This window comes from Tinamus guttatus, unplaced genomic scaffold, assembly GCF_059628265.1.
Source record: "Tinamus guttatus ecotype Peru unplaced genomic scaffold, ASM5962826v1 Tinamus_guttatus_pri_ptg000403l, whole genome shotgun sequence".
NCBI lineage: Eukaryota > Metazoa > Chordata > Aves > Tinamiformes > Tinamidae > Tinamus > Tinamus guttatus.
The window spans coordinates 2,511,009-2,527,123 of NW_028288937.1; the positions used below are offsets into that span (position 1 = coordinate 2,511,009).

The window sequence follows — 16,115 nt, forward strand, 5'->3', positions numbered from 1 at the left end:
GTCAGCGGTGCCTGTGCTGCCGCATGAGGGGCACGATGCAGGACGGCGGCCCCGCCAGCTTCAGGAAGGGGTGTCTCAGCAGGTCCGGCGCCGTGGCTCTCTGCGAGGGCTCCCGCACCAGCATCAAGTCCAAGAAGCCCCGGAGGACTGAAGAGACCTGCAACACGGCATTGCATTAGGAGCAGAGATACTTGCTTCCATCTACACTCTTCTCTGCAAACTGCTTTTCCTGGTGAGGTGAAATGTGCACTGAGCCCTTACACCACGACAAGATGGACTGATCCGAGGGGCCACGTGTCTCCTGTAGGCCACTGCTATAGGTTAAGATCCCTGGGACAGCAGTGGGACCAGCACACGAGGTACATGTGTGGCTTTGCATGTGGCACGTTAGAGGAGCCACAACACCCTCGGGGCTACCCTGAGGGCACCACCAGAACGGGCTGTCACCAAGGGTTCTGGCATGGGCTGCTGATGCACCAGCCGGTACACAGTATGGGTGACTCGGTCTAAACCTCAACCAGGGTGGGAAGCGCAGGGCACAGCAGTCTCTATCCATCTATTCCAGCTATTCCCTTGGTCCTTGGCTGCAGCAAGGCAGCAGGACCCCTGTGCAGCACCCCCCGCTCCACCTGGCACCTACAGGCACAGTTTATCCTTCACAAGATGCCAGTGTCAGGCTGTGAATTCACTGCACCCTGACACATTAAGACCCATAGTTCGTATGAGAACTCCAACCTTGTGAATGTCCTTCACCCGGGGCGGCAGGTTATCCCGGATCCTGCGCATTGCCTGGAGCGGCGGCTCGTTGAAATAGGGAGGTTCTCCATCTATCATCTCTATTACCATGATACCAAGAGACCAGATATCCACCTGCAACACAGAATCCCTTCAGAAACACTGTGGGCAATGGGCTAAATGTTTGGGCTCCGGTAAACTCAGAGCCAGCTCCTGCTCTTGTATATCTGGTGTCTGCATCCGTTGTAAGCTGACAGTCTGGTGATTTATTTTGCATCTTTTTCTTTTTCTCTAACTAAGTGATACCATTTTTTGCTTTTAAATTGTAAGTTCATTCAACAAATAAATCAGAAACAACTTACAGACCAGATCCACAGCTGGTTTAAGTGATCCCAAGTCCACTGGAATGACTGCTAGGTTATACTAGTTTGACAAACTGATAACCCTCACTGGATTCACTTCAGGTGCACTGAGGAGTTGTTACCCAGTGTGGGCTCTGTAATGCTGCAGAAATGTACAGCTAGGGGAAGAGTTAAGTACAGTTCAGCTGCTGTTACTTTCTACTTAATACAAAATACTAAATACCACCAAGGCGCCATTTGAGACCCAAAGGCAGAGGCAAACATGCACTTCACCTGAGCCCATCTGCAGCTATCATAGGTAAGCACATGACATAATCCCTTTGGAAAACGATTCCACTCTGTCTAAAAAAAGCATCATCTTTTTTTTTTGTTCTGGCCTGCTGCAAAGCTAGTCCTGAGCCCTATTCCTCTGATGATTGTAATTCCTGTAATTTATCAGCCCAAATATAGCCAAGGCCAGTTCATACCTATTTTGCTCTTATGCTAACTCTACTCTCCAGCTTAAATACATACATATATATATTCTTTATCTTCTGCTAGGCAGCAGGGGACTGCTCCCCTGTGAGGTGTGGGGCAGGCGTGCTGTGATGCAGAGCTGGGTGACACTACAGCGCTCCTGAGCCCATGGTCCCCGCAGACCAGCCCTTTCTCTGCTCATCTGAAGGTCTCCAATAAACCACGTGAACCACCTCTTTTTTCAGACAGTTTGGCACTGCTTAAAATAATTCCCAGAGATACATGGGATTTTTTTTTTGGGTGTCATTACTCAGCTAATGAGCTTGCTGACTGCAGTTTGGGATGAATTGCTGCCTCCTCTAACCCATGTCCTTGCAGTGTGTGTCTTGACCAAGCTACGCACCACTGGCCCTGGAGACAGGCAATTCCGGCTTCAGGAGAAGCCTGCTGAAGTTGTTAAATATTTCTACACAAAATTCCATCTGGGAAAAATAAATATTATACATTAGCTTTGAGAATACCTCACTTAAAACACTTCTGCCTAGACTTCAGGCAATCTTTAAAACACAAGAATTTCCAGGACCAGTTCCATGTTTCTTTCAAACATCCCCCACTTCCCATACACACCTTTTTGGGGGGGAAAAGACAAATCATCTGTGACCCTAAAAGGCTGCCTGATTTGTCACCCAGCAGCGGCAGGGCGCAGGGAGAGCAGACCACCCACCTCTGCACCCACTCAGAGCCCATGCACATTTTCTTTGCACAGACTGACATACAAAAATTCAAGGCAAATAACACAAAAGATTAGGAATTCTGAGCCATGAGTGTGCTGGCTGAGGGACAGATCACAGCAGGCACACTGCTCTTCCCACGCTACCGCATTACTGCAAGCCTGAGCTCAGAAAACCCCGGGAAGAGATTTCTCTCTTGGCTGAAGAACAAAAAACCCACCCCCAACCAAAGAGAAAGGAGCGACAGGATGCAGAGGTGAGTGCTGTGCACTCGGGGGCAATGCAACCCACATGACTTGGTCATTTGGGACACCTAGGGAGGTTGTTTCTCACTAAAGAGGCCAGAATTAGGCACCCACTTAGACTTACCTCAGTGCCGTAAGGCAGGCGAGATATCACTTCTGGGGCCATCCAGTAGGGTGTTCCAACCAGCGATTTCCTCTTGGGAACTTCCTTGGAAACTTGCGCACAGAATCCAAAGTCTGACAATTTTATCTAAGAAAAAATATGGAAGATAAAAAGTCCTTCTTGGCCATCAAAGCAAACGTCCCTAAGGGTGGCTTGCCTTCAAGATAAACATGTCTCCAAGAGACAAGCATGGATGCCAGCTGCAGTGGGGATGGACAAGGACTGAACTGCAAAGTTTGCCTGGGACAGGGCAGGTTAAGGGGGTTAACCTTAGCTTAGCCAGGCCTGAGCTGTCATTGCACGGGGTGGTGTAGAGTAGTAGCGGTTATCTTAATGTGGAATAGCCTCCAGAAAAACCCTCATGATTGCTTTGAGGCCTCTAAATAAACATATAACTCTCCACCACTCCTTTAGCTTTAACAAGCTTATTAATCATTTTACATTCACAGAAGGTGAAAAAAAAAAGATGAACATATAAAGTCCAAATCAGATTGTATATTCAGCCTTTGGGGATATGAAGTAAACCCAAACAGCTCCATGACAAGTTAAGTGGGCAGTTCCATAATTTGCTGTATTGTGTAGCCCAGCACTTTATTATCATCACTGATTTGTTTCCTTTTGGATTAAATACAGACATTACTTTTTTTTTTTGACTGAGGGTATTATTTTTAACAGAATTACAAAATAATTGTTGGTATTTCTAAAACAAAGCCAATAATAGCCAAGTTCTCCATGCTAAATGTATTTTTCAGTTTACAGGACGAAGAATAGATGAAATAATGCGTATTTTGGAAGCAGAGTCCAATCTTCTTTTGTAGGAGCACAAGAGCTTTTGCATATCTATTGCTCATTCGAGTACATAAAAGAAGACGATTTTCTAAAAAAAGATAATTGCACAACACAGCCATGAAGAAATCTGCAATGCAGATAATAAGTACTGGAGTAATGAGTATAATGAGGCACTGTATGCTGATCCTGAAAGCAGATCAGATGCTATTTCAGCAATATGGACTGAAATGCAACTGAAAAACTTTTCCATACCTGGAATTTTCTTCCCCAGGCAAAATTAACAGGAGTGTCCTGTGCCTGCTGCAGGACGAATGCAGCTTCTCACTGGTGAAGCAGGAATTAAATTAAAAAGGGCAGATCAGGCCTGGAAAGGGGCTGTCCCTGAGGCCAGAGGAACCTGTCTTTGCCTCCAGGTGGGACCAAGATTTTACCTTCTGAATCAGATGATCTAGATTTATTTCCAGAGGAACTGAGTGGTCTTCGGCCAAGTCCAGCTTACTAAGTTTTCCTTTAGTCCAACATGTAACGCCAGTAGAGCAATCCTTAAAACCCTGAATACAGGTCCCACGAGTACATCAGCTTCCACTAATTACCCTACTAATAGGGTAAAATGAGGTCCAAACTAGCAGCCAGGGGCTTAACTTAGGCAGAAATTAGGCTCTTACGTTTAAATGCGACCTGCCTCTCTCTTCCTAATCCTTCAGATGCCCCAAGTTTTTTTAAGCACCTGAAGTGTTAGCAGGGTTATGCCCGGAAGGATCACAGCCCTGACCCCTCTTTCTCCTTGTGGGCAAACAACAACAACTTTGGGATGGGGATTTAGTTCAGTCCATGACTAGCTCTGTGGCCACTGCTTTGCTGCCCCACAGACAGGCACTTGCAGGGCTTGGGAAGTCAGGGTAGGCTTTAGTGTAAGTGTCTAGCAGGCACCTACAGGGTTATGAGGACGATGATTAAATTACTGCATCTCAGAGTGCCAGTGCTGTACTTTGAGTAACTGGGAGCTGTCAGGTGAAGCAGTGTGAAAGATCAGGCAATATCAACAGTCTCATAAGCTTAGGTATGATACAAGGTACAACTACAGAAAGTTTTTCTGTAGTAATTTACAACATCTCTTATTTGTACAGACTGAAGTTAGTCTCCTTATCAGCTTAGGAGAACAGAGCAAGCAGAGTATAAAAGGTTACATAACTAAATATAGTAAAAAGAAAATATTTCTGAGAGGCGTTAAGGTAGGTGCAGCACAGCACAAAAGACGGTCTCTCGTTATAGAAGCTTTATCTATCCCTGTGGGATAGCTCCCACTGCATCCTGCCTGTGCAGGTCCTTCACAATGGGCTGTGCCTGTGACAGTGACATTAACCACCCATTGCTGGAGATGTTGGGCTTGCCCAGGCAGAGGCACCTGCATGCTGGAGGGGCCAGGTCTGCCTAGGACTAGGATCAAAAGCCTTGGTACCTTCTGCAGTTCATGGTGTGCAGCAGAATAGCTGCTTGACGACTCAGCTTCCCCTGTTCTTCTTTTCATTCCCTTAATTTTTTTAGAGTGTCACTTTTACAGCAGCCACCCGACATGCAGCACTACCTTCACTCACTGCATGCCTTTCAGTATACGTTATCCCTAGCAAGTGTGGGCTACGTGGTGCTACCATTTACAATTTTCAGAAAATCACTGCTCCGAGACGGCATCGCAGCACCTGGGTTTCTTCAGGGGAAAGTGGCAAGGGGTGGCAGGCACAGGAGACACTGGCTGCCCATCTGCTTGCAGAGAGCTCACAACGCTCAGTGGAGCTGTCCCCATGGCAGACTCTTTGCTCAGAATTAACACATTCCCCTCACATCCTGGTGAGCGATCAAAGTGAAAACTGAACATCGGACTCACCCTCCCATCGCTCGTGAGCAGAATGGAGTCACTTTTGATGTCACGGTGAATAACTCCTTGGTTGTGCAGGTAGGACAGGGCTCTCAGGACAGACAGGCAGACAGTAGCTATCTGCTCTTCATTCATTCTAAAACAACAAGCTGAATGTTAGTGGAGAACCAGGGAAAGCGAAGTAGACTGTGAAAACAGCAGAGCTGGAGTTAAGAGACACAATTCCCCCATCTGAGGCAGTCACAACAGTTGTAATAACCAGGACCCCATAAGAAAACCACAAAGCCCAGATTTGTGTTCTCAGCTTCTCCTCACTCTGGGAGGTGGTTGATGTCCCTGAGGCTTCAGGCTCTCTGTATTTGACAGGGTTCAAGTTGCAGGCTGTGACCTGGATGAAAGCCACCCACATCAGGGACCTGGGGCTGCACAGAGCTGCCCTGAGCACCACCCAGGGTAACACGGTGGCAGCAGTTCTCTCTCTGCGCCAGCTCCTACGGGAGACACCCGCTTAGGAGATTGGGTTGTGAAACCTGAACAGATTTTGCTTCCTCAAGGATATCCAACACACAAGGCCATGAGAGCCACTGGCTACTTCACAGCCCTCCATAGTTGTTCCACATTGCTCTAAAGAAACCAATGGCATGCGAGGAGCACTGCTATTTCTATACAGAGTTTAACGCAGTTTAATGTACTCTGCACATCTCAGGCAAAGATGTGAAATGCAAAGACGTGAAAGGCAGAACCACAGAATACAACGGACGTTTCCTCTGCTAGCCAGACGTCTCCCCTAGCCACAGTAGAATAGTGGCAGTAAATTCAGTAATACTTCAAAAACCTTTAGCTTTGTCTCAGATCTATTTTACTTGCTACCTGCCCCAAAAGCTGTGGGTTGCCCTGCAGCTCTGACACTTCTGACCTTTGAGCCAGAAGTGGTTCAAACTGGAACACAGCAGTTGCCAAGTGGGAAGCTGCAAATCCAGCCAAGACTTTTCCTTCCATCTTCCATGTCCTGGTTTTATGAGCCACAGCAGTCCTACAGCTCACTGAGAAGCTTGCCTGAAGAGACAGGGCTTTTGCCCTTAAAGGATGTTCTTGCCCAAAAAGCAACCACACAGGAACAGCAGTGTGTGGCTCAACAGAGCCTTTTCCTGGGCAGGGTCTCCCCCTTTGGGCTGGGCTGTGCAAATGAAATGGTCTCTTTTTACTGCTACTGCAATACTTAACTTAGTGACACAATTAGAAGAATTTCAGCATGATCTTTGAGGGAAGGTCATAAAGTATAAAAAAGCCCAGAAGATTACGGACTGACTAGTAAAGAAAAAAGATGACAGCTCTTACAAAGTGTTATCCTGGGAACATCTTCTTGCCATTTAACTCCTGTCACAAATATTTAAGATAGGGATTTTAATGTTTTGGGGAGAAGTAGTTAACAAATGACTTGCAATACTATGATTTATTTCAGTATGTCAGATCCCATCTACCACTGAGCATCACTAACTGCAAGAGGAGCCTTCCCTGGAGTCAGTGAAAGTTGTGCCAATGACATCGAGGAACATTGAAATATGGGAAGATGTGCCTGGGACAAGAAACACAGGAGAAGAAACTGGCTTGATTTCCAGCTAAAGGGGTATCTATATTTTTATTAATTCATGTGGTGTTCATGCTTCCCTCTCCCCCCTCGCCTCCCCTGAACTCAAGTCTTCGCAGATGAAAAGCCAACTTTTCATTTGGCCTGATGGTGAGATCAGAGAAAAACAAACCCACTGGCGATTCAGCATGGTGAGTATTTTCCAATATCCAAACCAGCTTCTGCTGCTAGAAGAATGAAAGACTCAATCTACAGCAAAGCTCCAAAGACTTTTGCCAGTTTCCCAGCAGATCGACCTCCTCACGGGACTTCACTGGCTTGGCTGCAGCTCAGACACACTTCAGTTGCCCCCTGCTTAAGCTGAAGTGATGGGGAGGTTGGCTCCTCTGGCCTCCCCAGCTCCTCTCTCCTCCGCCATCCCCACACAGCACGGGGCAGACACAGAAGCAAGGGACAGCCACCCCAGGCCTCAGCTGTGTCATGGGACATCTCCTGCCCACCTGCCACCAGGTGTTGATGGGTTGTCCCCATCCTACCACGTCCCCAACCTACCACGTCCCCCACCTACCGCGTGTGAGTGACAATGTCTGTTAAAGCGCCACCCTCCAGGAACTCCATCACAACCCAGAGCTCATCGCCAACCAGGTAGCTGCTGTACATGTCCACCACGTTCTCGTGATGGTAATCCCTCATGATCACAACCTGCGGGAAATGAAGAGGACTCTAGGTGAGTTACTGCAAGCATTACCTGATGCTTCTCCTGACCTGCTTTTTCACCAAATGTCCTGCTATGGATCACATTCCTACTAATCATTACACCAACACATAAACAAAATCAATATATTTACATAAAAATTACACTCATCACAAATACAATAGGAAAGAGGAAGTTTCTTCAGTTACTAAATTCTAAGTCATAGACAATAATTTTTCCTGAATGGATAGGACTATTCATTTCGCTGCTTTTTTGCCATCTGCTTTCAGTACAACCAAGTTTTTTTTCACTTGACCAGTCATTCAACACATCAAAGTCTTCTCCATCGTCTAGCAATGTAGCACCATGTACTTTGCAAAGAATTTTAACAAAAGGTTGATAATATAGGGGATAAGGTGACTCAGTGGACTCTGACACCCCTGTGACATTGACCACATCATAGGCAGTAAAATGAGAATGGAATCAGGATTTGGGCATGGGGTTCCCCCAGAGGGTTAAGGGCTAAATTGTCTATGCATGTTATAGCAGTAGAGGCTGGAAAGGACCAAGCTCAGCTCTGCTTCGTTCATGGGTCCTCACAGGATCAGGTATCCTGTACAAGGGGTTGCTCTTCAACATCTCTGTGTGGTCCGAGAACAGAGAGCTACAATTGACACAATTTAAAAAATAACCCCAAAGGCTTGGTCTAAGTCCGAGAGTCAATGCCCGAGCAGCTCTTCGAAACTCCTCCGCGATTTTGCCGACTCTGGAGAAGCTTGTGCTCACCAGCTGGCACAGAGCTGTGTGATCATACAAAATAATTCTGATACCCAAGCTAGAAAGGGAATACTCCAAACTGATTTACTTCTGCGATTGTTATTGCTCATATATAATTAAAACTCCTCTACAAAGACACAGCTTTTCTCACTCCTTACAATAATTTGCCTGGAAATGGAATCATTTATTCACTACAAACTCAATGATTTTTGGTGAGGATAGACCGATAACTAAATGGGGTAGACAGCGTCATGATTTTAAAAATCCCAAGTATTTATTAGTATTAGGATAAGTGCTGGAATAACTAATATCTAACGTCTGGTATATGGGTGAATCTGCTACATAAGTGCCCAAACAGTTCTGCACATCTATACCTAGTACCAGCCTGGTTCTACAGTTCCTTGAATTTAGGTTGAGTCCTGCAAGGTCTAACCTGGGTGTCTATAGCCCTTTAGTTAGAGAAGACCTGTGCACATACATATTTCCCTGAAGTCAGCAAGAATTTCTATACGTGTGAATTTTGTTGGATTTGTTTACTTAAATGAACAGTTGCATTTCTGAAGTACTTATGCTTTTGCTTTCTAACACTTAGTACTACAGAATTAAAAGAAAAAAAAAAAAAGAAGGAGGAGAGCTGACAGTTTGGGTCAAAAGCTCTACGAGAGGTACAGTCATAAAAAAACTGTGTCCTCAAGTAAGCCTAGGACACAAACCGGCAAAACTCAGGCAGAACAAATTTACCCAAATGAGTGGTTTCATTTAACCAGAACAGTAAAAAAGAAAAGACACTGGGACAAACGCACTAGTGCTGTAATCTGACAAATATGGTGGGATAACCCAAATGCCTCGATTTAAATAATGACATAGAGAGAATAAGCACATTAGTTGTTCCTAATGGAGCGGAAGCAAGGTAGTCAGGAAGCACAGGATAAAAAACACAACAGCTCTGTAGGCAACAGAGGAATTTCAGCAATGCCACAAAGAAATTCAGGGATGAGATGAATCACTGGAGCTCGTCAGAGAAGCAACTCTCTACCTGGTCCTGAACAGCATGTGGGGCTTGCTTCAAGATGTCACATTCAAGAAACGCTCTGTTAGAGCTACCGCAATGCAATTAGATGCAATGTTACAGCAGAGGCAAAATAAAGCTAAAGTGTCCAGCACACAGTCAGAGCTTTCAAAAAGAACTTTGTGAAAATGAGGAAGCTCATTAGATGCCTTATAACGCAAATAAATAGAATCTATCCAGAAGATGCCAGAAAAAGACTGGCATGGTTGACAGTAGAGTCAATGAGTGTATTTGGAATGAGAGAGCTGCCCATCAAAACACTGCCTTGACAAAATGAGGAAAAAGAAAACAATATGAAATCTGGACATAAATATACAAAACAACGACAAATATACAAAACAACGACAGACCAGCCAAAATGATTCTTAAGAGCAACTTGCTACAAGCATAAAAACTAACAATAAAAGAACTAGAGAGAGAGCTGAGACAGAAAGCCTGCCAGATATTCTGGGTGGCCAGTAGACAATGAGTTAGTAAAAGGAATATTGAAGGATAAGATCATTGCAGAAAAAATAGGTGGATGCCTGCCACCCCTGCCCATGGCAGGGCTTGTGGAGATTCTATTTCTAGCAGTAAAGGAGAATTTTGAAGGAGATAATGCTGGCCAGGAGATCTGTAGATTGAAACAGGTGGCTTCAAGCATCTTGCGTGCATGGTATACATTTTACAGATGGTTTTACTTTGAACTTTCTGTAGTCTGGTTTCTGGACTGAATATCTGTCAGCATATCAGGTACACTCCTGACATGCCTGTGTCTGCTTAGGTTCACCCTGAAGGAACCAATTTCTGTGCTCCAAGTATAAAACAAAATGCAGTGAATTATCAACAGATTCATTTTGAAAGTGCAGACTGGGTCCTTAATAAGATGCTAATATAGATGCACCCAAGGACAACTGGGTGTATGGAATGACTTCTGCCCGAGAATCCAGTAAGTAGACTAGATCACAAGTTGCAGTAGCTACAGGTTGCAGCTTGGGAGCTTCACACTGGAATTTAGGAAAGCAAACCCTCACTAGGAGGGCAGTGCAGCACGTGCAGCAGGTACCCTGTGAGATCCCATCCTTGGAGGCTTTCAAGATTCACCCAGCCAAGACCATGGCTGACCTGCTATAGTCTTGCTTTGAGTCAGAGTTTGGACTACAGCACCTCACAGATACCTTCCAAGCAATATTTCTGTGAGTCCCTAATTCTTCAGTACAGCGGTGACACATCTGAGGATTACTATGACAGGTATGTAATACAATAAGCAACTTGGAGAAGATGAATAGGTGACAATAAATGAAATAACTATGTGGTAGGTTCAAAGTCAACAAAGATTTAGAAATACGATAATGGAAAAATCCATTGAGAGATATTAAACAGAGACATAAGCCCAAAGATTAGGCTCAACATGTTCATTAGCCATGTATATCTGGAAGGTGGGAAAGGTGGAAATCACACCAGTGATTTCCCTGGCTGCCTTCTGCTCTTCCCTAAATATCCAGCACTGGTCAGTATTTAAAATAGTTTACTGAACAGGTTGGTCTAAATTTAGGACAGAATACTAAATTTTCCTGACTAGCCTTCTGTTCTTCCAGTATCTAGGAGATTACAAAAATGAACTGATTTTAAGCCCCAAGACCTTTTTCCAGTATTTCTGACTAAATACATAATCGTACACATTCGTAATCATTTAAGATTTTGCTCAGGTGGAGACAAGAACTAAATCCACCTCTCCCCACAGGGTACTTCATTCTTTCAGCATACAAAACTCTGAAATAATGGAGTTGCCTGAGTGCAAGGGCTGCAGTGCCTCAAGTGAACAGGACACATGGTTTTGTCAATGTAGTATTCCATAAAGGAACATAATATTCTATAATGAGATGATGGGGATAAAAGTTCTGCTAGTGAATGCCAGTGAATACCATGAACAAAACTGACCTGCAGGTCAACTCTCGAGGCATTTCAGCACACACTCTCAGTCCCACCTCCAGGTTAGAAGCTGACATGATCAGCCAAATCCACACAATTCACATCATCTGAATCCTCAGTTTGATCCAGATGATGTGAATCTCTCCACAGGTGCTGCTATAGGGCACAATGTGCTGGAGAGACAGCTTACTGACCTTTGACTACTTGGGATGTACCTGAAGTTGCCTTAAAAAAACAGGCTTGAGGATGCACTCAGTCTTCCCAGGCTGACTTCATTTCTATGCTACATAGCTGAAATTCTGTGTTCCTCCAAGACACACTTCCCAGACTTGCTTACCCTTCTCACAACAGAAACAAAGCATTTACATTTGAGGACTGATAACTGAATCTCTAATACAAGAGAAGACACAACATCCCAGAAGTACCCTGAAAGCACCCATAAAGAGATTTTTTATTTCTACTTGTCCCTGAAAATCTTTGTCCTGGCTAATGGCCTATATGAATCTATTGATGGATTTCTTTAATGCTTGCTATGAATTTTAACAGAGCTATAGACTAAAAGCCAGGAAGATAACTTGAAACTTATCTGGGTTTACAATATTTCTACACTACAGATGTACTTAGAACTCATGATCTCTTCTAGACAGACTTTCACCTGCACTGTCATTTTGTTCATGTTTCATGTTCAACCTACCTATCAGACCTGTAAAACTGGTCTCATTATCCAAAATAACTTACCTCATTAAAGAGCAATTCCCTTCTCTGCTGTTTCCTGAGGTCCATTTTCTTCACTGCAACTTGCTTTCCTGTGTGCTTCTCAGTGGCGATACAGACAATCCCTGTGGAGCCTTCCCCTATCTTGATGAAGTTGTCCAAGTATTCCCTGGGGTCCCCTGGGCTGACGACAAGCTGCAGAGCAGCTCTGAACTGTTCGTGGGACACCCGGGATGGCTGCTGGTCTGAGGAGGAACCCCAGCTTGGTGGAGGATAAGCACTTGATGTGATACTTGGGGAGCTCGGGTAGGATGCCGTGGAAATATAGGGAGAGCTTGGTTGGAGAGATGGCTGGTGATACAGAGATGCTTTGTGATAGACTAAAGGATATTGGTAGCTACTGCTTGAGTAGCTGACTTTGCTTTGACTCAGAGGTAGCTTTACGGGACCCCTGGGGTAGGTGTCTGATCCGGAGAGTGGCGGGCTAACTACCATCTGTGCTCGATCATAATCCACCTGCGAAACAAAACCAGACAACACACTGGTCAAGCACAAAGAGTGACAGTTACTAGCATTTAAAAAACGGGAGTTGAGTTACTCATCACGCCAGGCACCATCAGTCCCTCAGCACTACAATACAAACTGTCCTCACAGAGATTGCTCATGTTGCTGTTTCCCTAATCAGTCTCCTAACCTTCCTTCTGGGTCACTTGGTTAAAGTCAAATGGTTTCTATCTGTCCAGCCAACCCTCATCACTTGATATTTGCTGCCCCTGGAGGTCCTCAGCTGCGTGCTGATACAACACACTTCTTCAAAGAATTCACTTTGAAAAGTGGCATTGCTACCCTGTTTCTGAAAACAAACTTTTGGACCATTACATTGTGGTATTTTCCATCAGAAAGAGCTATTTAGCTTGATTGCCTTTCCACTTTTGCAAGTGCCAGTGAGGCACGGCAATAGGAAGAGATGTGTTAAGAGAAGCTTGAAAAGGGTGCAAAACCAGGACCCTGGAGGAGACCAGCAAGGTATTTACTAAGGATAGGCCAGGAATACACTGCAGCCTGCAAGGTGACTACTGTTTTCATAGCCACTGGACAGAGCTGACGTAGCTGCCAAGCATCACTATCTGTCTGCCGCTGTTTTGCACCATTGCAACCATGCCATACCAGCAGCCCTACAGCAAGCAGCAGGGATGCACAGAAGGTGCCTGTAGTGTTCGAGAAGCTGCATGGGCTGGAGACGTCCCCAGCAACTTGCCACACAGTCCTTATGTCGCTTATTGATGTGCCAGCTCCTGATGCAGGGGCAGAGCTGAGCCTTCCTCAGCCTGGCATTGCAGACACACACATTTGTACGAGGCAGATCCCAAACTCATCAAAGATGGGCTGATCCCTCTCACTAGCTTCCAGCCTCAAAATTCATTCCCTGGCACAGATGCGTCTGGGACTTAGCAGCCTTTCGTACAGCCTGGTACCAGCCTGTTGTACCATCACAGAACCACAGAACGGCTGAGCTTGGAAGGGACACCATCTAGCCCAAAGCCCCTGCTCAAGCAGGGTCACCTACAGCATGTTGCACAGGCTCCCGTCAAGACAGCTTTCAGATATTCCCAAGGCTGGGGGCTCCACAATCCCTCTGGGCAACCTGTTCCAGTGCTCTGTTACCCTCACTGGAAAGAACCTTTGCCTTATGTTCAGTCCCAGTTTCCTGGGTTTCATCCTGTGGCCATTGCCTCTTATCCTATCACTGTGTCCCACTGAAGAGAGCCCGGCCCCATCCACTCTACATCCTCCTTTCAGACACTTACACACGTTAGCAAGATCACTCCTCACGGTTCTCTTCTGCAGGCTGGACAGGCCCAGCTCTCGCCCTCTCCTCACAGGGCAGATGCTCCAGTCCCTCCATCTTCCTAGTGGCCTCTGCTGGGCTCTCTCCAGTCGCTCCATGCCCCTCTCGAACTGGGAAGCCCAGCACTAGACACAACCACCCAGATGTGGCCTCACCAGGGCTGAGTAGGGGGCAGGATCACTCTCTTTGAGCTGCTGGCCACATTCCTAATGTACCCAGCGGGCACCTTAGCCACAAAGGCACCTTCCTGGCTCATGGTCACCTTGTCCACCAGGAGTTCCCAGGTCCTTCTCCACAGAGTTGCTCTCCAGTAGGTCACCCCCAGCCTGTCTGAAACAAGAGCTGGTTTGAGGAGTTTTCAAAGCAACTGGCTCAAAAGGACTAATTCAATTTACCATTTCTTAAATCATTTGCCAGAGTGACAAACTACTTAACTGCGGTGTCACGAAACCACTAATTTTCATCTGAAATCAGAGACAATCGCAGAGGAAATTATCTTGATGGGAAGCTTTTTTCATTTACAGGTTCCTTTCTTCTTTTTATTTTCTCAGGCCTTTCTAAGCTTCTTAGCAAATGAACACCTTCCATTTTCAAGCAAGATAGTTGCTTAAGAGTTTGTCTCTATCTAGACTAATTAAAAAAAAGAAAGTGAAAGGCAAAAAACACGCTCATCCCCCCCCAAAATACAAAGAATTTCCGAAAAAGGACATCTGCACATTTATGACACAACACATGCCGCTCCTGACAATGTGTGGAATATCCCTGGGGTGGATGTGGAAGAGGGGTGGGTGGTTAGACACAGGCTCATGATGTAGCACAATTACAAATAATTATGGCAATGAATTCATTTAATCAATCAATTTCAGTGGTGGTGCACAGGGGTGGACGGAGCAGAAAGCTCTACACAACTCGCAGTTGCCACTATTACTGCTGGCTGCTGGCCAGGAGCCCCTGATCCATGTTAGTTAAATGCACATTAATCTGAATTTGGCAGTGTAATCAAGGACCCAACTGAACTGTGAAATTGAATTCTGCAGTGGAACATCATTTGACCATTTTATGCTAAGACTGCAAAAAAAAAAAAAAAAAAGAGAGAGAGAAAAAAAAATCTGCCGCAGCATCAATTTATCACTGTAGCCTGCTGCAAGCGAGGAGGAGTTTCTAGCTGGAGTCGAGTCAGTGCAGGGGAGAAAAGTCTCCAAGTGCAATATCATATCAGTGCCTTCCAACATCCCGTGTGAGCGGACATCCCGTCCCTCCACTGGAGCCGAAGCGAGAGGGACGAGGGAATTTCTCTGCCCCTCTCCGAAATGCGGAAGCGGATCCCGCTCCAGCGTGAGACTTGCACCGCGCCAGCTCTCGGCCATATGGTGCCGGTGTCCAACGCATCTTTGCAGTGCACAGCAACCTCCTCCGACATTAATTTCGTTGCAGCAAAAGGCACAAATAATTATGGTCATAATTTCACTTAAGCCTGCAAGCAGACGTACCCGTAAAATAAAAAGGGGTCAGAGACATTATGAATTTCATAAAGGACATTACATTTGCCAATCCAATTAACATGGGAAAGTGCTCAGATGGTTCAAGGGAGGGAGAGAACTCAATTTAGTTCTGCCCTATATACCTATTTACACAGATCTACATGCAATATTTTTTTTTACGCAGAGAGGGGGGAAACCCAGTCTAGAAGTTTCAGCTAAATAAATCCATACTAATTAATTGTTCAAGACTGGGTTACACCCATGCCTGAAGTGCCTGAGCACCTCCTATGCTTAGTATGTTGGCAAAAACAAATTCCACCATGAAATTTAAGAATGCAAATTTGAGGTTTAAAATGCACTGGAAAACAAACAAACAAACAAACAAATCCTGGCAAGAATTTCTAAAAGCATTGCAGCTAGCATTTTATAACTGATTTGCAGCAAAATTTAAAACCATTCACCTCTTGAATACCATGAGATATTACAGAAATACAGAAGGTAAAATGATTAAATCAGCTTAACCTCTCCTCCTAAGCTGTATTCCAACACAGTTCTTCACATCACTGCAAACCAAAACACAACCTTCCTCCACAAATAATTCCATTGAATTATTTTACTTATTTATTGAATTATTTAAAAGGAAATTCTTTAAATACTGCAAAGGAAAGAAAAAACAGC

General features: G+C 45.1%; 1 protein-coding gene across 1 annotated transcript in view; it reads right to left on the bottom strand.

Annotated features, from left to right (window-relative positions):
* PAK5 (p21 (RAC1) activated kinase 5) overlaps positions 1–16,115 on the bottom strand; it is a 43,550-nt gene continuing 27,435 nt past the window's right edge. Inside the window, exons 3-8 of the mRNA XM_010218160.2 lie at positions 12,132–12,623; positions 7,511–7,644; positions 5,364–5,490; positions 2,654–2,779; positions 736–870; positions 1–157 (exon numbers count right to left, since the gene is read on the bottom strand). Coding sequence (XP_010216462.2) covers positions 2–157; positions 736–870; positions 2,654–2,779; positions 5,364–5,490; positions 7,511–7,644; positions 12,132–12,623 — 1,170 coding nt within the window. The 3' untranslated portion in view covers position 1. The remainder of the gene's footprint in view (positions 158–735; positions 871–2,653; positions 2,780–5,363; positions 5,491–7,510; positions 7,645–12,131; positions 12,624–16,115) is intronic.